At 42.6% G+C, this 26,480-nt stretch overlaps 3 protein-coding genes and 1 long non-coding RNA gene across 6 annotated transcripts; 2 read left to right on the forward strand and 2 right to left on the reverse strand.

The window, feature by feature from the left end:
* Positions 1–486: 486 nt before the first annotated feature.
* Positions 487–7,043, reverse strand: LOC128439909 (uncharacterized). The gene is made up of 3 exons (XR_008338461.1): positions 6,871–7,043; positions 3,702–3,789; positions 487–697 (listed from the first exon to the last, which is right to left on the reverse strand). It is a non-coding gene; the product is annotated as an uncharacterized LOC128439909 (long non-coding RNA).
* Positions 1,862–4,201, forward strand: LOC128439908 (retinol-binding protein 2). Its single transcript, XM_053422414.1, has 4 exons — positions 1,862–1,976; positions 3,144–3,322; positions 3,691–3,792; positions 4,094–4,201. The coding sequence occupies exons 1-4, from the start codon at positions 1,904–1,906 to the stop codon at positions 4,145–4,147; spliced, it is 408 nt and encodes a 135-aa protein (XP_053278389.1). The 5' UTR covers positions 1,862–1,903; the 3' UTR covers positions 4,148–4,201.
* Positions 6,148–20,220, forward strand: LOC128439905 (coatomer subunit beta'). Of its 3 annotated transcripts, XM_053422412.1 has the most exons (23): positions 6,148–6,256; positions 6,940–7,077; positions 7,260–7,346; positions 8,426–8,552; positions 8,701–8,849; positions 9,251–9,397; positions 10,712–10,811; positions 10,921–11,063; positions 12,286–12,485; positions 12,710–12,820; positions 13,182–13,270; positions 13,357–13,463; positions 13,553–13,696; positions 14,310–14,440; positions 14,689–14,896; positions 15,273–15,383; positions 16,236–16,450; positions 16,568–16,660; positions 16,871–17,051; positions 17,221–17,292; positions 17,937–18,158; positions 18,201–19,049; positions 19,143–20,220. In XM_053422412.1, exons 1-23 carry the CDS (start codon positions 6,254–6,256, stop codon positions 19,227–19,229), a joined length of 3,714 nt encoding a protein of 1,237 aa, XP_053278387.1. In that variant the 5' UTR covers positions 6,148–6,253; the 3' UTR covers positions 19,230–20,220. The 3 variants fall into 3 exon arrangements, with proteins under 3 accessions (XP_053278387.1, XP_053278385.1, XP_053278386.1); XM_053422410.1 differs by having other exon boundaries at positions 17,937–19,049; XM_053422411.1 differs by having other exon boundaries at positions 17,937–19,031.
* Positions 20,162–25,493, reverse strand: mrps22 (mitochondrial ribosomal protein S22). Its single transcript, XM_053422413.1, has 8 exons — positions 25,347–25,493; positions 24,228–24,376; positions 23,968–24,132; positions 23,521–23,664; positions 22,654–22,737; positions 22,256–22,401; positions 21,362–21,470; positions 20,162–20,776 (listed from the first exon to the last, which is right to left on the reverse strand). The coding sequence occupies exons 1-8, from the start codon at positions 25,471–25,473 to the stop codon at positions 20,684–20,686; spliced, it is 1,017 nt and encodes a 338-aa protein (XP_053278388.1). The 5' UTR covers positions 25,474–25,493; the 3' UTR covers positions 20,162–20,683.
* Positions 25,494–26,480: the final 987 nt, after the last annotated feature.

Genomic DNA, 26,480 nt, shown 5'->3' on the forward strand with positions numbered 1-26,480 from the left:
CTCGGTTTTGTTCTCCACCAACTCCTGGGGGATATACCTTGCTCTTTATCTGCTAGATGCTTTTATCCCAACCTTTGTCCGGCTGTCATTTAATGCACGACAGGTAAGGTACAGTGGGTTTTTTGGGGCTTTTAATTAAAAACCATGATGCTTAGACACTCTGCAGAGCTGAGGAACTCCAGAGTCTGGTGTTATTCTCTACTGGACCGCCGCTACTGGCGACCCCATACACAACATTTTACAAAAACGGGGTGGCATGTGCAATCTTATCTTTGGGGCATATCTCTACATAGTCTCATGCTATGTTACTGTGGGAAACTGACTATATGCACATTATTAGGGGGTTGCACCAGCACAATTGCACAAGCAGGGTATTGTTTTCTCAAATAACTCAACAACTCATGGACTCGCTGGTGCTACCTTGGTAGGGATATCCCTTAGGAGGGTATTTAAACATCGGATTTTCCGAGATATCTCGACAAATAATGGAGACAACAAGCTGAAAGTTTTATTGATCACAAAGTGATTTCCCATCAGATGTCAGAACTAAATAGTTAAAAAATGCATGTCTCCAGGTATTTCTGTCTCCTTTAATTCTATAGACACATATGGTAGGAATGACGCCATTATGATGTCACAATGAAGTCAGAAAATGACTTCAAGGTAATAGTCAGGTCATGGGTGGACGAGCCTTTCCCTGGAAGGAAATACAAAACAGATGAGTTAGCTTTAAGAATATACAGCACACACGCCTGGGTACACATGGCCCCTCCAATGCTTTTTCTGTGTATTAGGGGAAACACAGATAAGATATCAGATAATAGTGGCCATTATCGTTACAGGTGGAAAACAAGACACAGAGACAAGGCCTTTCATCTGCCTGTGATTAAAACAAGAGCGTTAGTTCAGTTAATGGCCCCTTATCAGCCCCGATAAATCATGACACAGGCCACCTGCCTCAACTTTGACCCACCACATGCAGCCACATCACCACAAGATCTAATTGACGTCACAGTGTGGGTCGGCCTGATAAGGTTATAGGATCAGAGCATTTCTTTATAGTTCATGCTCTTTGAGAGTACTTCATCTCCTCGGAAAGACAATTCCAAGAAAAAACTGCACTGCTCATGGCCGCTGATAAGAAACAGTCTGTTGACAGTTCAGATAAAGAAAGGAAGATATTTCAAGATCGGTCGCACAATTGACTTTCGGTCTGGTGGTAAGACTATAACCTCAATACAAACCAAGGAGACTTTGCATAAACCAACACGGAGCCACTCCGATATTCAAACACACTCACACTCCTGCCGATGAAGTAGCTCCTGCTGATTCAAGCGTAGGTGTCTTATTGGACTTCGAAACGTGTGTGGGACCCTAAAGTGAAGTTACTTTGGAGTCAACAAAATAGAGAGCTATGTTTCTATCATAAGCCCAGAGAGGAAGACATGAATGAGGGAGGTAACCTGCACTCTTCTCTCCATCTCTCCTCCATTTTAGTGCATTGGAATGAGTAATTAATGAAGCTGAGGAAATGACTATTGAAATAAAAAAAAACACCAGACCCTCTAAGTGCATCCGAGTCTATGTGCACTCACTTGATAAGCAGACACAGAAACATGAGTAGAGACGGCACATGAGTGCAGCTAATCGGTCCAATGTTGGAGGAGTCAGTTCACAGCATTCATAATGTAAGTACTTCACTTTACATCCAATATAAACATGCACACACTGTGCTGAGGGAATTATCAAGTGGACCCTGTCCTATGGTCCGCACACACACATACACACACACACACACACACGCACGCGCATGCTTTATATAAAGGGTTGAGCCCTTGCACTGTCTCTGTCAGTGCCTCAAGCAGAACCTAAAGGCTAACCTCTACCTCCACTCACACACAAAATGCCTGCAGACTTTAATGGACGCTGGGAGATGGTGAAAAATGAGAACTTTGAGGACATCTTGAAGGCCATTGGTGAGCTGCCATAATTTACTGCCTGACAGAAATCATTATTACTTCATAGACAGGGAGAATGAGCCTTGTTAGCCCTATTCAAATCAGGAATCAATTAGGGGAGTACATTTAAAAGATGCATCCGAGCAGAGGGGAAGGCCTGAACTGAAAATCTGGAATGAGCGTGTTTGAAAGAGTGAGAGAGCAGCAGTATGAATGAAGCAGAGAGACCGAGGCAGAGACAGAGAGAGACAGAGAGAGACAGATAGAGAGAAAGATAGACAGACAGACAGACAGATGGAGAGAGAGACAGACAGACAGACAGAGAGAGAGGGAGGGAGGGAGGAAAGTCTGAGGAATGCCTTGGCACTGCTTCATTTCCTCATTGAGCCGCTGTCAGGCCAAGTTATCCTCAGTCTGTGAGCGGCTGGCGTCCGTTATCACGGCAAATAAATATTGATTCACTTCCTTTCTGCATTTACATCCTCTTGATTTGCGGAGAAGGGAAGACAGATTCCCGACCCAGATTAGGCAGCGGACCAGGGTCGTCACTTTAGAAAAAAAGAATCCAGCACTCAACTTGTCTTCTCTTCCATTCGGCGTTGATAATCAGGCCCCAGAAACACTTTTATTATTCATGACTCTATCTGCAATTCATAAAACAACCCTGCACTCGGCTCTAACAAAATCTGTGAGATCCTGAATGCCTCAACCTCATTTCCATGAGGCGGAAGGCAAAATGATAGTCCTTATGAAAATGGGTCGAAAATATCATTTAGATGAGTAAATATAGGGGCCACATCTGTAAAAATGGTGGCGAGAAAATGAAAATGACTTTTCACTTCAGGGCAAATGGGATGTGAATATCCAAACGGCCAGGGTGGGTGTATCTCTTTGGCACGGCCCCAGTGCTGAGCCGGGCGAGAAACGCTTTAGAGCCCGTTCTGCATCGGAGGAAGGACATTTTTAAAGTGTAGATGAGACAGTGGAGAGGAGCAGTCGGACAGGAATCATAATAATGAGTGGACTGTTGTGTTTGGTGTGTGTGTGTGTGGACGTGTGTTTTTGCCTGTGGACATGAGGATTCAAGAAAATGACCCATGGCTTCATAAAAGCAGGGATCAAAGTGGCTGACTGGTCCCCAGCACTCCCACTGACTTCCATCCCGCTCTCCCTGTTCACCCGCAGACATCGACTTTGCCACCAGAAAGATCGCCTCCCACCTGCACCAGACCAAAGTGATCGTCCAGAACGGAGACAAGTTTGAAACCAAGACGCTGAGCACCTTCCGGAACTACGAGGTCAACTTCACCATAGGGGAGGAGTTCGAGGAGCAGACAAAAAGCCTGGACAACCGAAAAGTCATGGTGGGGATGCTCTGTGTGTTTTTTACATTCCAGTTCTTTAGAACGAAGCAAGGATCACAAAGTCATCATGGAGTAGTGGTTCAGCTCTATCATTGATGTACTGATTTGTTTGGTTGTATTTGATTTATCTGTTTAATCACACTAATTGTGTGTATGTATGAATTGTATGTATAAGTACACCTTTATTTTTAGTTTTTTACTAATCATCCATGTTTTTTATGCCTTTGTTTCTGTCCCTGCATGTACCTCTTTGTTTTTTACCCAATATGTCTATTTCTTATCTGTATGATTGTTACCATAGACCTGCCAGGGCGGTGAGCATAGAAGTCCTGACCATTGTTTGTGTGTTTGTGTGGTGATTGCTACAGACACTGGTTACCTGGGAAGGGGACAAGCTGGTGTGCGTCCAGAAGGGGGAGAAGGAGAATCGCGGCTGGAAACACTGGATCGAGGGAGACATGCTGTACCTGGTGAGAACGAGAGAGAGTGTGACACGTTGGTTTAATAAACTGACACAGAGATGGAAAATGTTTCTTTACACGATTGCCAGGAAATGAAGCATTCCTGTGTGTAACAACAAAAACTTTCACCTACTTGATGAAATCTTTCCCAACCCTGTATTATAGCACTTTGATTTGTCTCATATCTTTGGGTGATAATGGTAAAAAAGTTAATGAATCACAATCTGAATCATAATCCCTAATCCCAACGTGATTACATAACAATTAGTTGCATCATATTGAGTCTAAAGGTCTGTATCTTCTTTCTCAGGAAATCACTGTGCTCGACAAGGTCTGTCAGCAAGTGTTTAAGAAGTCGCAATAACATGGAAACTACAAAGCTCGTCATCTGCTCACAACTGTCTTTCATGTGCTGCACGTTGCTGTCTATTTATAATGGAAATGTGGAATAAACCCATGTAACACCACTCTGCTTTATTTAACTGTCCACTTTTAAAATAAAGAAATGAAGAAAGAAATATCGTTTACCTTTTTCTGAAAATTATGACTTGAATATTAGTTAGAGTGGCTCCTGTTGATGCACTGCAACAAAATATATACTGCAGTTTGGTTGTGTGCCTCCTCCAACCAGAACAGTTTCCAGATTCATATAAGGTACCAGATTTAAAGACTTTCCCTCAGGTTGATCTTAAAAAAAACATAAACCTATATTTTGCGAGGCCAACGTGTCCTTGACTTTTGACCTCTGGCTACTGAGATCAGTTAATCTGAGGGTCTAAGTAAATATTTGTGCCAAATTTGCAAGGACCCCCTCAAGTTGTGCTCCGATGGATGCATGGACAGATGGATGGATGGATGGACTAACTCGAAAACATGACTGTGGCCACTGGCTGTCGCTGGCGAAGTGACATAAATCATTGGCGTCCATACTTTTGATAAGGCCCCGCCAGTCCATTTAAATTCAATCAAGCGGCACCAGATTTCAAACATGCGTTAATATCAGTCCACCAAGTACAAGTGATTGTTTTCATCCAGATCCATGAATTTCTCTCACTTGCGTCCTTTACATTGGCATGGTAGTTAAGGAATACATCCACTAGGAGGCAGCACAGAGGCGAGAGTTTCAGGCAACTACACACATGCTGATAGTGCAGGTTGTTATTATCATGAAAGAGGCCAAGGTGATTGCGTGTGTAACAGCTTAAATACACCTTGACGGACTGTGAACTCTTTGTTGTACTTTTGTTCTTGTGACTTATTATCGTCACACTTTATTAGTTTGTTTGTTTGATAGTCGGCCGGTTTACACAAAAAATACTCAACCAATAGCCATTTAATGTGGGTGCAGATCCAGATCAGGAGGTGGATCCAGGACTTTAGTTTTTACTTTCTTCAACTATTTGAGATATTTCATCGTATCCACTGCCTTTTCAGACAGTAACTCATGGTTCGCAGGACTAACATTTATGAACGTGTGAAATTTGGTGCAGAACTAAATGACAATGTGGAATGTAAACGTGGTTTCATGAGGACTGCTGGCCTGGGCCTTTGTAATGAGCTCACTGAGACCTTCGAGTTTGAACTGAAACTCTCAGGAAGAGCAGCTTCAGTTCAGGCAACCACAACAAAAATCAATCCAAGACACTTTCTTCAACAAGACACAGGAGTACACGCGCTGGTTTGTTTGACTTGTGACGTCGCTCTCTTTTTTTCCTCAGGTACAGCATGTCCTGCTTCTCTGCCGCTCGCACAGGAAGAGCACGAACATCCACGTAGCCAAAGTGAGACGAGTCAAGTCACACAGCGACAGGGAGGCGCAAACCGGAAACGACTAATTGTGTCTTCAAAATAAAATTAAGCCATAAAACCCCAAATGGCCATTTGCAATTGTCAACAGAAGTGGCACTTGCCAGAAAGTCACCAACAGCTTTGGGAGAGCAATGACATTACCACTTACAGATGATATATATATGGTTGATACACGTTGTGCAACAGTGTAGCCTAAGTCCATCACCCATAACAATTAAATAAAGAAATGTGTGTGCGTTTGTCTTTCAATCCATCGGATTGTGAAGAACGAGCGCCATCTGCTGGTGATCTTCAGGAAACAACTTTCAAATATTCATATAAGAAAAGTGGATATTTGGTTTCAATCCCTGCAACCCATGAAGTATAAGGATGGATGCATAGATGGATATACAGTCAATGGGATGGATCGATGGATCTGGACTATTATATTACAATGATTCTTCATTCCCAATCCTTTGGCGTGTTTGTCATTAGTTTTCTGTTTGGCGCCCTATGGGATTTATTTTGAAACCCCGCACCGGAAGTGGCCCTGATTCCACAGTAGTCCTCTTGGTTGTGAAACTTGCCCCGCTGAGATCCGGTGAAGGAGCCCGTCGAGGGCAGCAGTGAGACCGGACTCTTCTTACAGGACTGACCCGCAAAGACCCAGCGACGTGGAAACATGGTAACAAGTGGAATACTCCAGCACAACTTTCTCTGCTTGTTTGTTTTTACTTCGACGCACAGTAACTTCTCTCGATCAACTCCATTCATTATGTAAACACCGTGCACAACGTACAGTAGTCAAGCACATGCAACACATCCAACAGCTGTAGCAAGGTAAAACTGCACCAGCACTTTGTTTCACATAGTCAGACAAAGTTTTCATTTAGACAGACAGACAGTCAGATAGACAGGCAGATAGATAGATAGACAGACAGACAGTCAGACAGTCAGATAGACAGACAGGCAGACAGACAGACAGACAGACAGACAGATAGACAGATATATAGATTAAGTGTAGGATATATGGTGAATGTTATGCTAAACAGGTAACTCATAACAGTGAATGAATGAATTACACTGACATGACGTGAGAGGACAGTCCTTCTGTAGCAGGCATGCATATGAAATGTGGTATGAGAAGTCTCAACAGTTACACCCCCTCCATAACTGCCCCCTGAAGCAATGGAGCAGCCTACAATGTTTTTTTTTTTAAATGTTAACAGCCAACAAAACATTTAGCATTAAAAGCATTATTTATAAACAAATTCATGAAACTGTTTACTGTGTTCTCACCATCTTGTCGAGGCCCATGCTCCCTTTCTCTTTCTCTCCTTTCATTCTCTCTCTCTCTCTGCCCCTCAGCCTCTGCGACTGGACATCAAGCGGAGGCTGACGGCCCGATCCGACCGGGTGAAGAGCGTGGACCTGCACCCCACAGAGCCGTGGATGGTGGTCAGCCTCTACAGCGGCGCCGTGGTGGTCTGGAACCATGAGTCACAGGTCAGAGTCCCCTCTCTCAGTCACACAGAGATCTTCCCACTCAATCACTTTCATTGATCCCTTATCAAATCATTCATTCGCACACAGTCCCTTCACTTCGTTCACACCCATGCTTTTGATGATACACTTTATCACGTCCTGTATAATGTTGACCGTTGTATATTTTTGACTTGTGTGTGTAGACGATGGTGAAAACCTTCGAGCTGTGTGACCTGCCGGTCCGAGTGGCCAGGTTTGTAGCCAGGAAGCACTGGGTCATTGCTGGATCAGTAAGTATTCTAACTTCACTGGAGCACCAATGTATACATTCACTCACTCCACCTTTCTTCTCAGTGCACACATTTTTTCAGAGTTGTCCCTATGAAGAATGCAGCCAGAGATAATCTGGGTCCGATGCGTTCAAAACAACGGAAAAATGCCCAGAACTTTTTAGGCGTGTAGTGGCATCTGGGTTGAGCGTGCAGGAGGCGGGATCACGTGTAAATTCCACTGCGGAGATTGCGTGTTTATGTTTACTACACATTGACATGAGTGACGTCCGTTTTCACCCAAAGCTCATATGGCTCCTCTTATTCATCCAGTTTTGCCTCCATTGTTGTTGTTTGTAAAAAATCAACACCCACTCCACTATTTTCACATGGGTTCACTCAAGACATTACCCAATATCTGGAATAACTGACTCCAACACATTCTAACATACAGTCCTCTCCTGACAATTACAGGAAGATGTCCAGACTTCAGTGCGTGTCTGAAAGCAGCTTATGTAAGCTAATAAGAAATCAGACATACATACACAATACATTTTCATCTCTTTCTAGTGTCTCAAGTCAGTTTGATCCAGGTGTTTTATATTTTCCTACCAGAATAATCAGCAAGTTTAATATGGGAGTGCGTTTTGAAAGTTTGAATTTACAAATTTAGATGCAATTCAAGGTCAAAATCCAGCCCGTCTCTTGTATCCTTTTGCTATTTGGAATCCCGTGTCCATTGTTTGTACAAGTAATAACACAACTTGTCATGGTTAAACTTAAGCTGGTTCAACATAACCGTTGTGATGGGCTGGACTGGCTTCTTTCATAGAACATACAAATGGAAGACACGTCTCCACTTCCTCCCATTATCCAGAAATGAAGCTAAACTATCTTGCCCATTTGGAGCCAGAGTCTGTCCCTGAGGGTTCGGGGGCATGGAGTTAGTGCAGTGCTGCGGTGGTGCCACATTGACTCAGTGTGTTCTTCTCCGGCGTCGGGAGATCAAGCTGCTCTGCTGCCTCTCCTCTTCGGAGACAGTGGCCACCCTCTTGTGTTTATGGGCAGATATGTCAGTGAATCTCTTTGTCCCTCTACAGGACGACATGCAGATCCGTGTGTTCAATTATAACACACTGGAGAGGGTTCACATGTTCGAGGCCCACGCTGACTACATCCGCTGCATCGCCGTCCACCCTACACAGCCCTTCATCCTCACCAGCAGTGGTAGGAAAGACGTGCACGCACTCGCGTCAACACAAATAAATTTGCATTCACAGCACATGTAAACTTTGTATTTCATTTTATTTATGGGAGTGGGGGGTGCAGTATAATCAGCAACACACACTCATTGTCTTGGTGTATGTGTTTTCAGATGACATGTTGATCAAGCTGTGGGACTGGGACCGAAAGTGGGCCTGTAGTCAGGTGTTTGAGGGCCACACTCACTATGTCATGCAGATTGTCATCAACCCCAAAGACAACAACCAGTTTGCCAGCGCCTCTCTGGACAGAACCATCAAGGTATGCAAACACACACAGACACACACACACACACGCAAACACACACAAATGAAACCTGCTGCAGGTCACAAACTGAGGGAAGTGTCGTTCTTCCTGTTTGAATGAATGTCAAAGTGACAACATGAAAAAAACAGGGATGGGCAGCGACAAGTGGCACCAGTCTCGTGAAACACTGACACCTTCTCCACCAACATCTTGTTTTCTTACACTGTTTACAAATAACTGCTTGATAAGTGCTTCATCAAACACCCTTAAATAACTTGGTTACTGGTCAAATGCTTCACCCATCCTTGCTGGCTCACTAAAACACACACACACACACACACACACACACACACACACACACACACGCACACACCGTGCATGTACTTTCAGCATGTTTTCCACTCTGCGTGTTGTAGGTGTGGCAGCTGGGCTCCCGGACTCCTAACTTCACTCTGGAGGGCCACGAGAAGGGAGTGAACTGTATTGACTACTACAGTGGAGGAGACAAACCCTACCTCATATCTGGGGCGGATGATTGCCTTGTCAAGATCTGGGATTATCAGGTACACACACACACACACACACACACACACTGGGATTTATTTTCTTTTGCTCAGTATTCTGTTGCAGGATAACACTTCTCTGTGATTTTTGTAAATATAGTAGCTAGTGACTAAGTGTTTATTCCTCTGCCATGTTAGAAAATATGCATCTTCTAGTAACAGATATACAAAAAATACCATTATTTAAAATATAATATTTTCTATATGCTATATGCTTTTCTAAATGATTTCTATATGATTTAAATTAATTATGTGGAAAAAAAGTCCTGAAGAACACAACTTAAACGTGTTATGAGTATAACAACCCTTCTGCATTTGGGCATTATCCACACAGTCTATATTTATCCTACTACCCCACTATTGAAGTATCTCTGTAAACAGAAAAGATCAATAAACAAAAAGTAACATATTTTCTTTATCATTTTTTAAGCACATTAAAAAAAAATCCACTATTCTTTTTCGAGACTGATAAACGGTCCAGTTTCAACTTTAAGTAATACAATACCAGATGTTGGATGCATATAATCGTCCTCTGATTTTTAGATTAAAACAAACTTTTAATAATATATTAAAATACTACACATTTGCAGTTTAGGAACATACTGTATCATCATTCCGAGTCGTAGAACAAAATGCTCTCAATTTTCGATCACGAGTCAATGATTTTTTTAGCCCAGATAAACATTTTTCCTGTGAGTCTGCTGTTTTTCATATTAAGTGACTGATTCCAGAACTGAGCATGTTTGGATCTTCCAGTGAACCTCTCATGGTTTTCATATATTGTATATACTGTATACGTATGAGCAGTAGGAGTGGTGGCAGTGGAAATAATGATTATAATAATAATAATAATAACTATTTGTACAGCACCATTTAAAACAGGCGTTACAAAGTTCTTCACAAAGAGGAGAAATAAAAAGGTTACAAAAAATCTGCAGAATAATGTAAAAACATTTAAAATCAATAACAGGAAATTCTATATTACAAAATCTAAAATCAAGGACAATGGATACAATATTACAGCATCATTCTCAATTAATGGCAAAGGAAAAGGATAAAAGAAGCATAATGCAATAGCTGAAAATAATAAAAGAAACAGTCAAGTATAGTGTCATATTTGTTAAGCATGCATTTAAAATCTGAAAGAAACCCTTACCTACTAACACCTCAGTGCAGATAACATGAGCACATATATAATTTAATGCATATTTGTTGTTATATACTGATAACATACACACATGAGCAGTTTAGATGTAAAAAGCACAGCACAGTATTGTCAGACATGTGATGAGTGTGTGTTCCTTTATCTTCCAGAACAAAACCTGTGTCCAGACTCTGGAGGGTCACGCCCAGAATGTAACTTGTGTCAGCTTCCACCCTGGGCTGCCAATCATCCTCACAGGCTCTGAGGATGGTGGGTTGTTAAAACCACACACACACAAACGCACACATACACACATACACAACTCCAGCCCTCAGTCTGTGCAGCAACATTGTTCATTGTGAGCCCTGTGTTTCCTCAGGTACTGTTCGAGTGTGGCACTCCAACACCTACCGACTCGAGAACACACTCAACTATGGCATGGAGAGGGTGTGGTGTATCTCTGGTCAGCTTGGCTCCAACAGTGTGGCGATTGGTTATGATGAAGGCAGCATCATCATCAAGGTAAACTGTTCTGGGGTCTTGTATATAGTGTGTCAGTCTCCCAGACAGGGATCGGTATCCCTTACAATTAATGGACTACATTTTAGGTAGAAAGCAGCGCTTTAAAGAGAGAAAAAAAAACCTCAGCTCCTGAAGTCGATGACTGAACTTTGTGTTTTAAACATACACTGTAAGAAAGTTACCCACAAATCCATAGAAGAGTTGGGAGTTTTTAACAATAGCACATGTCAGTCTATTCTACAAACGTCTGTCCCTCCCTATTTGGAACAAATCGAATGCACCATTCATCTGATCGATTTCACGCCTGGCATGTGTATCATTATTGTCCAGGACAGTGCAGTGTCAAATTTGGTGCGATGTGGAAAGCACTCTTTAACAGTCAGTGGACAGTGTGCCTTCAGCCTGTGGATCAAGTCTAACGTCTAATGCAATACTTTATGTCGAGCTGAACAGTGCTTTTATTTTAAAGTTGTGAACTTGTGTCAGAAGATTGTGTCAATCGCTTAACAGACATCTGAATTAGCCAACATTCAATAACAGCAGTTAAGGAAATCATTTAAACTTGGATATCAACAACACATGTGACATGAACAGTCATAAAGACAAATCTGTTTCATTTTCTGAAAAGCATTGGCTAGCTCTGCACACAACTTCCATCATACAAAGAATAAAAAGTGACAGTATATTGTAGAATTGTTTAAGGAGAACTCATAAATGTCTAGGGATAATTCTGAAATAGCTCCATGGATTTACCCCAGGACAAATGAACAGGCAGGTTACAACAGGCACTGCACTCAGTTTCCCAGTTTCTCCCTCCTACCAGTTCAGGTTATTGTAATGGGCTCTTTGGGGCCTCTTCGCTGTCTCTGCAGCTGGGAACCACTCACCTAGATAATAATGTCAACATTTCCTAAGTTCTTGTACATAAAATAGAACTGTAGCATTTCATTTCAAACTGTATAAATAGCACTTCAGATTGTTAATACCCACAAATCTCCAGAGGAAATAGAGGACCAGACCTCTCTATCCTCCCGCTATTGGCAGACAATGTAACCTCCACTGAAGTAGATGATACAGCAGATTGTATTGTGTAAGCTTGAAGGAATGTTTTGACCTGTGTTGTTAAAAAAGTGCCCACCTACTCATTGCATTCCTTGATATCATGTTCTCCTTGTTTTATCTTATGCTTGCACCTCATCCTCTGGTTCCCACTCTGTCTCAGATGGGTCGAGAGGAGCCGGCCATGTCGATGGACTCCAGCGGGAAGATCATGTGGGCGCGCCATTCCGAAGTGCAGCAGGCCAACCTGAAGGCCATGGGAGAGGCTGAGTTCAAGGATGGAGAGAGGCTGATGCTGGGTGTCAAAGACATGGGCAGCTGTGAAATCTACCCCCAGACTATCCAGCACAGCCCCAACGGGAGGTGAGACCCCTGGGTTGTTGGTCTGTGTGGAGTTGCCTCTCACACAGTACACACTCATACGTCACTAAATAAAGAGCACTGATTAAAAAATGAATCACGGCATGTACATTTTCCCCCTGATCCCTAACCTAGTCCAAAATTAAACATGGACTTTACTGTAGGTCAACTTTTTATTTATAACTCCTTTAAAGATCTAATTTTGTTGTGTCTTTGTGTATGTGCAGGTTTGTGGTGGTGTGTGGAGATGGAGAGTACATCATCTACACTGCTGTGGCCCTGAGAAACAAGAGCTTTGGCTCAGGTCAAGAGTTTGTCTGGGCGCACGACTCCTCACAGTAAGTCCCAGATACCTCACAGGAATACTTTGACATTTTGTAATAAAAGCGCATGCGTGTACGTGTGTGTGTATACCGGCACAAGTGGGAACACTGAGATAATAAAGGAGCTGTAGTATAAGATTTTACCAATTTGAAAAAAAAGTAGATGTTACTTCATATGCTGCCCAGGATGGATTTGCCTTCACACAATGAACTGGGTCTATGCTGGTGTGCTATGATAGCTGAGCAAGGTGTCTGCCTGGATGAAAGTGAAATGCCTCACAAAGTCAACCTGTCCTAACGATACAATATTTGTATTAATTCAGTTCTCTGATGTGGCAAGCTTCATTCAATTTGACCATGTACATTATATTTGCAGGTATGCCACAAGAGAAGGAAACAATATGGTCAAAATCTTTAAGAACTTTAAAGAGAAGAAGGCTTTTAAACCGGACTTTGGATCTGAAGGTGAGCTCCATTTTCTTTGGGTGCATACAAGGTGTACTGTCTGTGTCTGTGTGTGTGTAATGCATAGTGCCCATTTGTCTCCACAGGAATATTTGGTGGTTTCTTACTAGGAGTGAGGTCAAACAACGGTCTGGCCTTCTACGACTGGGAGACTGCTGACCTAGTCCGCCGTATCGAAATCCAACCCAAACATGTGAGTCACACTCTTACGGCTGTTACCATCTCTGCTACTCCGACTGTTGCTTCATGCTCTGACAGTCTTTTTTGTCCTCCTGTCTTTAGATTTTCTGGTCGGACTCTGGAGAGCTGGTGTGTATCGCCACAAATGAGTCTTTCTTTGTGCTCCGCTATCTGCCAGAGAAAGTGTCAGCAGCCCTGGAGTCAAAAGAAGCCATGACCGAAGATGGCGTAGAGGACGCCTTTGAGGTCAGAGACTCAAAGTAGCATATTTCCGGCAAGACAAGATCAGAAATACATAGAGAAATATTTCATTATGCAGAATGCAATCAGTCCACGTGATGAGAAAACAGAAAAAAAAAATCATCTGCTGCATGTTAAAGGTTCAGTTTGTATAATTTAGTGACATCTAGTTGTGAAGTTGCGTATTGCAGCTGAATACCCCTCCCCTCACCCTCCCCTTCCAAACATGATAGAGAACCTGTAGTAGCCTTCAGTTGTCATTCAAACTCAAAAGGTGTTAAGTTTGTCCAGTTTGGGCTACTCTAAAAAACATTGTGGCCTCCGTAGAGAGGACCCGATTCCGTAAATATAAAGTATTTATGTATTTAGAGACCATGCTAGGGTGAAGACAACAACAAATAGTACAATTGAGATGCTCATATTAGTGAAAACATCACTAGGATAAAGACAACATGAGGACGGTCATTCTTGTTTTTAAATTACCATTTACTTTGACATGTATGAAATTTAACTGGAGAATACAGATCATGTACAGAGGGTTGGTGTTGCATGTGATTTATTGTTTTATTTTGGTTCCAATGCTTATTTCTATCTCTCTCATTACGTCCTGCTGCACTAGGTGCTGGGGGAGATCTCAGAGGTGGTGAAGACAGGAGTTTGGGTGGGAGACTGCTTCATGTACACCAGCTCTGTTAACAGACTCAACTATTATGTCGGAGGAGAGATCATCACCATTGCTCACATGGACAGGTGCAATGCACTCATAAATGTGGAATTAGTGTTTATTTATGAAGTATGCAGCAGCACAAAACAAATGTGTCTCTGTGCTGTGCCATCAGGTTTAAAGCTGTGGCCCTTCCATGCAGTGCTAACTAATCTACTTTGTGGCTCTGAATCTACTCAAATCTCCTCATGTCGTCCCTATACTTCAGTTTTTGTATCCAGTGGATTTGAGATACCATGAAATATTCTCATACAGAGTTCTTTCTCGGCTGTAGGACCATGTATCTGCTCGGGTACATCCCCAAGGACGACCGTCTCTACCTGGGAGACAAGGAACTCAACGTGATCAGCTACGCCCTGCTGCTGTCTGTGCTGGAATACCAGACTGCTGTCATGAGGAGGGACTTCAGCACAGCCGACAAGATTCTACCCACAATATCCAGGGAGCAGAGAACCCGGGTTGCCAACTTCTTGGAGAAACAAGTATGTGCCCCAACTTTTGCTGTTGGAAATCAATGACAAACCTCTGCCTATGTATAGTACTAATCGGTTAGGTATAATATATATCTAACCGAGTACTCCATTGTCATTGATTTTCCTAAAAGAAAAAAGGAAAATCAATGACAATGGAGTCAGGATTTGGATGAATTTATAATTTACGTAACATCAGGCAGGCAGAAAGGGAAAACCCTCTCTGCAGACCTTTTGTGTTTCTTTTAAAATATAAAAATACAGGGAAGGATTCTCTTCTTTTCGTCTCTTTTGCCACTTCACTGTTTCCATGTTCACTGTGTGTAACTGAGCAGAATATATCAAAAGTGTTTAATTGTTTGTCACGTGTTTTCCTTTTGTTTTGTAGGGTTTCCGGCAGCAGGCCCTGGCTGTGTCCACAGACCCAGAACACAAGTTTGAACTGGCTCTGCAGCTGGGAGAGCTCGACACTGCCTACCAAATGGCTCAGGAAGCAGAGGTCAGAGTCCACATACATGTATATCTGCATACAAATAGACAACTGCACTGAAAATCACTTTTATAAAATGTTCATGCAACAAAATTGTGTTTCACCTACCCTTTCAAACTTGGACTTCATTTCAATCTCAACAACAAACCTGCAATGTTTCATCTCTGTATCTTATCAGCTGCCGTGACTCTCACCACATACACACCTGCCTGAATACTCACAACCTCCTCTGTGTCTCACCATAGTAGGACTCACAAGTTGAAACAATACCAGTCCCACTGTCACGGCTGTTAATGACAAGTTAAAGCTAGATAAAAAAGATCTGGGGGGGTCACCAAAGTTAGCTCTTACATTTTATTCTGAGATATTTGATGGTTGAGCTACTGAATTCAAAACCACAAGTGTCAGCCTCAGGATGGCACAAGACCATAGTTAGTTGGGTTTACCCTCTGAGGAACATGATTGTCCTCACAGAATTCCATTACAATCCATGGCCATAGAGACCGAGAACCCTGCTGCCAGCATCACTTAAAGTTACAGGATAATGTCAAAAAGAAGAATACACTGTTAATGTTTAGCTCTGAAGAATGACAGCGACATATTGACTTTAAAACATACATTCTAATATTGGTTAAAAGAAATGTATGATAATCACATTTTAATGATGTTGCTTTAATTAGATGCTATATAATTTGCAGGATAATATTCTGTAAATGGAGTCAGTCATGAATCTGACAGAGTGAGCAACAACATCTCCTGCTTCAGCTGCTTCACAGTGTGTTGTTGTGGAGGCTCGTGTTCGTCCTCCTGGGATAATCCTCTCTTCTGTTTCCCCTGTACTTTGGCATGTGGGGGTTCCAGTCAGAGCAGAAATGGAAGCAGCTGGCGGAACTGGCGACCACAAAGTGCCAGTTTACCCTGGCCCAGGAGTGTCTGAACCATGCTCAGGATTACGGTGGATTACTGCTGCTGGCCACGGCCTCGGGCAACACCGACATGGTGGGCAAGCTGGCTGAGGGGGCCGAGAAGGATGGCAAGACAAACGTGGCCTTCCTCACCTACTTCATGCAGGGACGGTGAGTGTTGGAGGAGTGGATGGAGAAAGCAGAGAGGAGCGTTGAGAGGAAATGAAGCATTGAACTGCTTCTATTATTTTCAGCTTTCTTATTTATTTTTGTCGTGTATTTTCCCAGATTGGACAAATGTCTGGACCTCCTGATCAAAACAGATCGACTGCCAGAAGCTGCATTCCTGGCAAGAACATACCTTCCCAGCCATGTGCCAAGGTGCCATTATTTCTATTGAGTGATCAGCTTATGCCCATAAACTCATCTATATTTTATTCTCCAGAACTTTGGCTACACACTGTAAGAACGTTTTTACAAGGTCAAAATCAGTGGAAGAAAAGATGCTGCCCATGAAAAGAAATATCAATGTATCTGTGTATATTTACATTATGCCTCAGTGGTGAGCTCTACATACTTCTGCTCCTCCAGGGTGGTGAGTCTGTGGAAAGAGAGTCTGTCCAAGGTCAACCAGAAGGCGGCAGATGCTCTGGCCGACCCCACCCAGTACAGCAACCTGTTCCCTGGCCTCCAGCAAACCCTGCTGGCTGAGCAGTACCTGAAGGAGACTCATGTCGGGGTCAGACCTGCTGCAGAATACCCTCTCATCATGGTCAGTGCAAGTCACATCAGCTTTAAATATGTGAAGCGTCCTTTGGTCCCTTGAAAGGCGCTATAACGATTTAATTTATATTATAACAGTTATCTAATGAATCAAAGTATTCCGTCAAATATCAAATACCTGTTTGAGATGACATTGTTCCTGTTCCTCTGCTTTTCAGCCGAATGAGGATCGTAATGTTCTGGAGGAATCTGCAGGTTTTGTGTCCAAAGAGGAAGTCAGTGAGACAGAGGTGAGGACCAGAGTCTGAATGAGATAGTAGATGTCTTATGACAGTTCTGAATATCAGTCTTATGTCAATTTTACTACATTCGTAAAAGCAGTCTTCCGAAGTCAGGCCTCGAAACAGCATCAAGTTTAAATTGAATGTCGTCAGATCAACACAGAGGCTGCAGCAGCGCAATGTAAAATACACAGGGAGAAAACTCTTGCTCTGCCCGCCAGGAGCACTGCTAAACATTTATCATTTGAGTTTAATCTCTTAAGAAAAAATCTGTTTAGTATAGCATGAAAAACTGAAAGAGCCAACTGTCAGATTGGTCAAACAATATTAACCCAACCTCTCCCTGATATTTATCATTTTAATATATTACACATACATCCCACCATGGAAAACCATAAAACAACTTGTAACCCGGCACCATGTCATCAGATCTTTCTGAAACGTCTAGGCCTTAAGAAATCGACTGGCCCAATTTAAGTCTCGATCTTAGCGCCCTCTACTGGGAAGATAATCATTTTTTTTACTTTGACATACTTGCCTAGCAGGCTCAACTGCTTGCCTCAAATGTCTTGTGTCATTTAGGAGTTGCCTTAGTATACACTGAATATAGTTACTGTAAAATTGAGCAGTCATTTTGTCTGTCCTATGTACAGGAAGAGGTGCAAAGCATGAAGGAAAGCATCATAGTAGCAGCAGCTGCACCTCCACAAGCAGCAGCACCAGCAGTGGAGGAACCAATTCCAGTAAAACAAGAGGCGACTGATCCCGTTTCCACAACAGAAGAAAAATCCATTCGATCAGCACCTTCACCTCTTCCTGTCGCCATGACTCAGGAGGATGATGACCCCCAACAAGCAGAGTCTGCATCCGCTGAGGTGGCTGCACCTGAACCAGAGGTGGCAGCACCTGAACCAGAGGTGGCTGCACCTGAACCAGAGGTGGCAGCAATAAGGGAAGACACCCTCACTACATTAGAGGAGGCTTTAGTCCCTGTGGAGGAAGACATCTTGGTGGAGTCCATCATAGACTCTAGCCCCAAAAAGCCAGAGATGGTACAGTCCACACCTGCAGAGGAAGTCACATCTTCAGTCGAGGAGGATGTTCCGGAAATGTCTCAAGTGACTGATGCTCCTATTGACACCAGTGATTCTGAAACATGCATCACTGAGACAGCAGTAGAGACCCTCATGGCAACAGAAGAAGCACCATTGGAAACCTTAGCAGCCCAGGATGTTCCAGTTAACACAGCATTAACAGTCGACACAGATGAACAAGCAACAGTATCTGCAGCAGCTGAAGAAACTCCTGTTTGTGACGAGCAGGAAAAAGATGTGATCTCTGTCGATGAAGCACCCGTCATAGATGCAGTAGCATTAGAAGCAGAAGCTGCTGTTACTAAGGAAGAGGTTTTGGAAACAGCACCATCAGTGGTCGCAGTGGAGGAGCTCATCTCCTTTGAAAACACAGGCAGCTCAGTGCTGGATGCGCCTGTGCAAGTCGAGACTTCTACAGGGTTTGACCTTGACCCACTGATGGACCCACTTGATAATAAGATGCCAGTATTAAAGCCAGACCCAGCGCAAGAACCAAGAGAAGAGGGACAGTCCACAGAAGGGACAGAGGACGGCGAGGAGCCTCTTGTGTCCCTGCAGGCCGAGTCACTGGTTTTAACAGCAACAGAAGCTCCCACAGAGACAAACATGGCGTCAGACGGGCCCGGACGTAACGAACCAGCAGAGGAACTTGAGGTGGATATGCATGAGGAGGTAAAGCACTTTTTAAACATGTGGCAAAAATGAGCAATATTATACATAATTGTATGTAGACATAAACATAAACTAAATATTCTCCTCCTGTAGGACCTGGATGATCTGGATCTGGACAATTTTGACTTGGAGGATATCGACACCACAGATATCAACCTGGACGATGAGTTGAGTGAATAAGAACAGAGCCAAACTCTTTTCCAGTGTTTTAGTGACCAAACAACACAAAGGACCATGATATAGGCTGTCTAACAGACTCTTAACGCCTTTCAAACCTAATTAACGGGTGTTTTGGGGATGCAAGCTGAAATAGTCATATTGAGATGGATTTGTAACTAAATTCTGATTCCATGAGGTTAGTGCGAACAAATTAGATTTATCCAGGCTTCATTCCAACCGGAGAACCAGCCTTCAAACCGAAAGGGAAGCTAATGAGTTTAATGAGAAATGGGGATGAGTGTTTTTGCGGTTTTGTATACATGTATTTGAAATGTGGCCTGGTGTACATTGCAGTCACCACGATCCTTTCCTGTGGAGACTGATGGAGGTGGCTTTGTTTACACGACACAATTAAACAGTTTTTCTACCATTCAGACAATTTATGGTCAAGTAGTTTTGTAAAAGTATTTAAAGTGTCATCGGTTTACAATAAAAAAAAAGAAAGGTGGAAGTATGCATCCAACTTCTAGGTGTGTCACCGGCTGATGGCCCATCTTCATGCAACTCAAAACACTCCTATGCTTCTTCCTTACAGCAGTGCTGTGGCTTAGCTGGTGAAAGTGCCTGCCTAGTTAACAAGAGATTCTGGGTTCAAATCCCAGCTGTGCCTTTACTGAATTTCCCCTTAATCTCGTCTCTTATACCTCATTTTGTTGATCAGGGTGTTATCAAAGCCATTGTTGAATTCTATGTGGAACAAGACTGTCTTCCAAAGTATATATTGAAAAATGTTAAAGATAAACACTAGGACAAATCCCTCATTTAGTTAAACGGTGTGTCTTACCCATTCTTATTTGACATCTTAACCGGGTGCATGTTTCTTTCTCAAAGCCAAAATCATCACGACTTTTGGCTGAATGTTTATCCAATAATCTTAAACAGAACCAAGTGTCTGAACTTGAAAAAAAGAATCAAATGCCCAGCTTTTAATAAAGTCTTCCCCAATATGTAACCACAGACTTAAGTTGTTTCACTCCTGTAACACATCACATACGTACAAAGATCTTTATTTTGTTATGTACATCATTAGGGCCTGAGACCCGAATGTTCTCCACTCTTTTTGTCTGTCTACACATTTCTGAGGGTCTAAACCGTGGTCGCAAACCGTACACGTTATAATATTTTGTGTCTTGTGCATGAAAAGTAGTTTAACTGTACCCCCTAACTTTGGCAGATTTTATATTTCAGGTTTGACAGACTGTTCATTGGACAAGATGATTAAAAGCTTCTTTTTTTTTCAAATTGATGGCTGTTTGGACAAAATAGTTATTTTTTCAAGTCGAGGAGCACATGTAACTACTCTTTGACCCCAAACAGTCAATTAACTGAAAATTCTGTCAGTCCAATCTTTTAGGAAATGGTTCCTTGTGCTCCTCTTCATTGAATTAGTATATTTCAGTCTAGGAGTGGGTCAGTCAAGCAGCAGATCCTTCAGCAGCTGTCTGTTCGTACGCCTGCAGGGCCAGTTCAATGTAGCCCGACCTCTGGGACTCCATCTGGGCATAGATCTGCAGGAACAAGGGTCAGAGGTCAGCAAAATGGAGGAATCTAGAAAAGGGTCACGGCAATTACTTTGAGGTTAAGGCTGTGCAATAAACTGTTCCAAGACTAAAATCAAGATAACGGTTTTAGTGGCAGACTTGAAAAACAGAAAGTGCTCCAAAATCTACCGTGACTGAACGAAAGGTCTTGCGTGACAGTGGCTGTAGCAGACACACACCCGTGTCTCCTGCTGCTAACATTTCACATTAAATGGCTGTCATTCTCAATGTCCCTCTTCGCTGCTTCAAGGCTGATGGGCTGCGAGCGCTAATAAGACCTGATGTGTCCCGGGTCTGGCCCCACAGTTCCCACGATGCAGAAAAACTCAAACCTCCCACATGAGAAACCTTAGATGAGACGGCCTGGATTTGACCTCTCGAGAGCTACCTGACTCCTGATGAACCTCATTGCCTTCGGGGACACACCTTATGTGACCTGGACAATTTCTGGATCAAATGGCGATGTTTTGTATATACTCACACACACACACGCAGCTGAGTGAATCAAAGTGTAAAAGAGGAGCAAGTAGTTCAGGGTTGAGCTGTTCTCACCTTGAGCAGGTCAGTACCAGTGGCCTGTTGGCTGGCAGCCTCCTTGGCTGACTCACTGTTAGGGTGGACCATGTGGAATAGAGACACTAGGCTCACGGCATCCTTAAACCTGGAAACAGATAAACCCACACATTAACACAGGCTACATACACAACTACATTTTACTTTTAAAATGCATCACTGAAATCTCGTGAATTTTTGGGGAAAACAGAAGTTTCGCTTCCAGATTCCTGGTTGTTATTAGTCACGATTCGCCTACAACCCTGTCACACAAACAGAATAGTATGGATGTAGCCACGTGTACATACATAGATACTGGTGGCTTACATCAGAGGAAGGCATAGCTACAGGGGTATGGCCTAACTAAGTCTAAACTCGGGTAATGTACTAAAGAAAATAAATGTCAGATTTCCCAGTCTGAACATTAAGAACAAAAATAGTCCCTAACACCTGTATTAAACATTCATGCATTACTGTCGCAACTCTTCAGGCTATCATCTGGTGATGAATTTGCCTCCAGAAGCAACGGCTAATATTTTTGGGTGTTTCAGGCGAACAGAGCCGATTTTCAGGTCACCGTTTACAATCAAACCTGTCCACATAAAACAGTGATACTTTTTGTAGGTGATTTATGTCCAGACAACATCTCATCATCAACAGCTATCTGCATATGAATGCAGGTGAATTAAACAGCTGATGCATTTCAGTCAATGTGTTTGACCTCTTTAGCTCTCCACAAGAACCATTAACCAACCAAAGCCTGCTCGAACTGGACTGGTCCAACTAGAAGCAGAAAGCAGAAGGCTTCCAGCCCCAGTATCTTCCTCCTCCCCCACAGGCTGTATATTCACATGAAGAAATCCGTTCATAGAGATTAACCTCAGACAAACTCACAGCAATCTCTTCAGCATGTCCACCATGAGCCCATCGACCCTGCGAGCATTGACCAGGTACCAGGCCATTCCTCCGAAGTGTCTGGTGGAGCACAGCAGCTCGTACTTGCCGTGCTTGTCCAGGTCCTCATAGGCGGCAGCGTGCACCTAAACACCAGGAGGAGATTCATTACACACTTCATGGGGATTTTCTCTCGTGTGCAATCATTCAACACAATGGTCTTCACATGAAATTCAGAAACTTCCAAATCATCTTCTCCTTCCATTTGACTCTCTGTATCAGATGACCGAAAGAAAATATGGAAACTGACATGGGAAATGTCATGGTTGCACAGACTGCGGTCTTTCAGCGGAGGTGGTGATCGGGTCAAAATACCAAGAAGCTCAATGTCATCTTACCCTGATGTATTCTGAGGAGTCCGGCTCAAACTGGACCAGACACAGGTCCAACACGTCCTCGTGCCGGTCCTGAGCAAACACCATCTAACAGAGAGAGAAGATAAACTGATGAGATACAGAGCTTTTCAGTTTCTTTACCCAATTGAGTCTTTTTTCAGGACTGTGTGGGTGTTCACAGATCTCCATTTACAATACACCTCTGCCTCTCTGTCAGTGAGGATAACCGATCATTTCTCTGGATTAACATCCGAAAACGTATGGGTGATGTTTTCATATCTTTGTGTTTGAATATGCATCCAGGTCAGAAATGTGTATTCGCTCCTAGCCTGTAAAATACTACAAAACAGATTACTAAGACCTGTAAAAGGTCTTATGTAGATGTATGGTTACTGTCTGCTGGGTTTACCAGTACATATATTGTAGTCATAATATAGTAGTTAGTAAGTAAAGAAATTATTGAATATCGATATTTATATATTTATTCAACAGAAAAACTTTTTAAGATTAAAAGTAGGAGATTTATCAACGCAATAATTAATGTTAAATTAATTACATGCAACAGTGACCCAGGTCAGCACTACATACTCAGCCTAAGCAAATTTACTGTAAGTGGCAGGGTTGGGTATCATTAACATTGATACTTCTCACAACTACACTACACAATACTACAATGACACAATACCATACTTTCCACAACAATCAGTCAAAATGTCTGCTGTGGAAAAGGCCTATAGCAGGAGATTGAGGGAATCATGAAGTAGAGGAAAGAAAGACACAACCGCTGGTACTGTTTAAGTGATGAAGGGATTAACAAGAGCCTAATATGATCCAGAAATATCAATATGATAATATTTCGACATGTCCTACCTTCATATTCTCTTCCTTGAAGATGAGGGGGGCTGTGAGCTTGCGTCCCTCCTTGGGGAAGTAGACCTGAACCAGTCGGTCTCTCTCATCCCAGCTCGCCTTCCGAAGGGTCCCGTCGGGCTCCCGTACAACGATGAACCTCTCCTGGAAACACACAGCATGCACAACGTGAGCCATACAAAACTGCTGAGTCAACAACAAAGTACACAAACGATCCTTAGACAACGATAAACATACTCGATCAACTTAAAGTCATGTGTTCATATTTGTAATCTTTGATCGAATTACACATTAAAACTATTTAAAAACCGCTATAATCCATTAAGTTTGTGACATTTAAATGCAGATCTATACGATCATAATAAAATACACAAATTGTACTGACACTACTGTGCTGTGCCGCACACATATTAACAGCAACGTGCGTGTGAGTGCGTGTGTGCGTACCCTGTGTGGGATATTGTATGTGATGTCTGTAAAGACGAATTTAGCCGTGTCCATGCCCTCCAGCATCTTATCCTCAGCCAGAACGTCACAGATGGGCTTCCTCTCCGGCAGGACTGGAGGCATCTGCAGCAGCTTCTTGGCCTTCTCTGTGGCTCCCATGACGGCCTGGAGAGAGAGACAAGTGACTGGATGGCGTGAAGTTGTCCTGTAACGTGTTTGTGAGACTGACAGGGGACGTTATGGTGTATATAAAAGGGCACCTGCTCCACTTGTTCGTCAGTCATGAGTTTGTATGTGGGCGGGTTCAGCTCCTGCAGGATGGGTCGGAACACTTTCTGCAGGTCCAGGCCCGTTATCCTGCTGAGGATGTCCTGCACGGCTGCATCTGTGAACTGGGGCCTGGCATTGCCTGAGAGGCCAGTGGAGGAAATCACACTAGTTAATGGTTTGTACATTGTACAGATCTGCGTAATTAAAACACTCAACGTTACCTTCTGTGCTCTTTTAAAACGTGTTAGCTGAGGTATGGTCAACACTGGAATGGAGCTATAACAAGTTAGCTTTAGCTTTTCTTTACTAAACATTGCCACAGTCCAAACTCTTCCCAGGTAATGCAATGTTTAATTGTTGATACAGCAAAAGGTAACACAGATAAACATAATACCACAGACACAGATATAAAGATGGAGGACGTGTCTCCACTTCCTCCCACTAACCACAAATGAAGCTAAACTATCCCGAATATGAACACTGCCATTGAACACCTTTATAACCAGAGTCTGAGCATGTCTCTTTTCACTGTGTAAACAGAATACTTCCTATCTGTACCTGTGGGATTAAAATCTCTACATTTGTGGTTTTATCACAATGCCATTAGAATTTAAAACCATGAATACCATGTCTTTATGATTTAATCTAGAGGTCCTGGATTTAAATCAAGATGAACCCATTTTCCCATATTTGGTATATAGACAAAATACAGTGATCAGGATGGATGCTGCTTAAAAGAATTACATTTTTGAAAGTAAAGAATATTAATAATAATATTATTATAATATATATATATATATATATATATATATATAGTTTTCCAGCAGTTTTTTTGGACACGTGTGTCCCCTTAACACAGGTTTTAAACTCCAGCCCATGGAAAACAGTAGAGCCAGATTTATAGAAAGACTTTGAATGGTTGTAAAATAGATTAAACAGTGTGTACCATGTGCGTTCCTCTGAATGTAGGTTATTTAAACTGCTCAGATCTGTGAGGGGAGTTTCAGTTTGGCAGCTGCAAGGCACGGAGAGGAGGGGGAGAATGAAACCTGCTGCAAGGTCAGAGTCCCAGTGAAGAGTCCCAGAACCTGACCATGATGGAAACCAACCTGTGTCCTGAGCTCCGCCGCAGAACGTCCTGACGCCACATCTCATCAACGTGTGTCTGCTTCTCTCAACGTGTTTGATCCGGGAGCAGCTCCGGAACAAGCACCGCGCTGAGCTGAGCCCCGCCATGTTTGTTATTACCTCACTGTGACGACGCGACCTTTCACCTCACGCTGCAGCCGTTGAGCGCTCATGGGAAATGTAGTCTGTGTCAGTGCGTCCGGGCCATATACTGTCTGTTTATTGTATTTGATTTATTATTAAAAGTGGGTATTTTATCAGCAGAGGAAGAGACCAAACATGAAGAGAAATACCTGCTGTTCTCTCTGTTTCAATCTCTTTCTACATGTTGAAAAACATTCATTTTCTAATAAATAAATATTTAAAAAATCCAGATAGAGACACAATGCACCAAAAAGAACAGGGTAAGTAAAAAATACATATGCATTTATCTCTATATAATGTCATATCTCTCCTTTAAAAACGTGCACACTGAGGAAATTAAGAAATTAGTTTAAATGTTATCAGACTCCTATTGGTCAAAACCCGGAAGCAGTGAAATACATATAATGTATAACATAATTATAACATTAACTGTATATAAAAAGGTTGATAATTATAACAATCACTCTTTAAAAAAAAGAACTAATATAACTAAATTAAATTTCCAAGTTGACCACTAGGTGGAAGTATGCTACCATCTATAGTGTAAATGCACAGTGCCTGCAGCTCCAGATCAGAGGTGAAGTATATTGCTCTCAGTGGGAGACACAGTCCCCATTTAAAACACATTGTGTGTTTGTATTAAAGTCAGAGAGGCTTTTTCCGTCTGTGTTTGATAAGTGGCTCAGCTCCGTGTAACCCAGACACATTCCTCACTTTGTCATTACAGTGTGTTCCTCAATTGGCTGATAGCTGTGTAATCATGTCTGGATGATAAGAAGTCACACACTCTGCTAATAAAGACAAACACACTCCGAACACACACACACATACACACACACACACACACACACACACACACACACACACACACACACACAATCCATATCCCTGTGTCTCTCAAAACATTCCAACGTACCCACAGATTTATTTTAAACACATCTCACACCAAAAGTGGAGAGTGGGTAAAAATC

The sequence above is a fragment of the Pleuronectes platessa genome, chromosome 5, assembly GCF_947347685.1.
Source record: "Pleuronectes platessa chromosome 5, fPlePla1.1, whole genome shotgun sequence".
NCBI lineage: Eukaryota > Metazoa > Chordata > Actinopteri > Pleuronectiformes > Pleuronectidae > Pleuronectes > Pleuronectes platessa.

Bases quoted from the DNA above. Each gene is read 5' to 3' on its own strand.
- LOC128439908 (XM_053422414.1), top strand. From the start codon at position 1,904: ATGCCTGCAGACTTTAATGGACGCTGGGAGATGGTGAAAAATGAGAAC. The intron at 1,977-3,143 runs GTGAGCTGCCAT...GTTCACCCGCAG, and splicing joins GGACATCTTGAAGGCCATTG to ACATCGACTTTGCCACCAGA. The intron at 3,793-4,093 runs GTGAGAACGAGA...CTTCTTTCTCAG, and splicing joins AGGGAGACATGCTGTACCTG to GAAATCACTGTGCTCGACAA.
- LOC128439905 (XM_053422410.1), top strand. The intron at 7,078-7,259 runs GTCAGAGTCCCC...TTGTGTGTGTAG, and splicing joins TCTGGAACCATGAGTCACAG to ACGATGGTGAAAACCTTCGA. The intron at 13,271-13,356 runs GTGAGCTCCATT...TTGTCTCCACAG, and splicing joins ACCGGACTTTGGATCTGAAG to GAATATTTGGTGGTTTCTTA.
- mrps22 (XM_053422413.1), bottom strand. From the start codon at position 25,473: ATGGCGGGGCTCAGCTCAGCGCGGTGCTTGTTCCGGAGCTGCTCCCGG. The intron at 23,665-23,967 runs GTACGCACACAC...GTGTGTTTCCAG, and splicing joins CATACAATATCCCACACAGG to GAGAGGTTCATCGTTGTACG. The intron at 20,777-21,361 runs GTGAGAACAGCT...TTGTTCCTGCAG, and splicing joins CTGGTACTGACCTGCTCAAG to ATCTATGCCCAGATGGAGTC.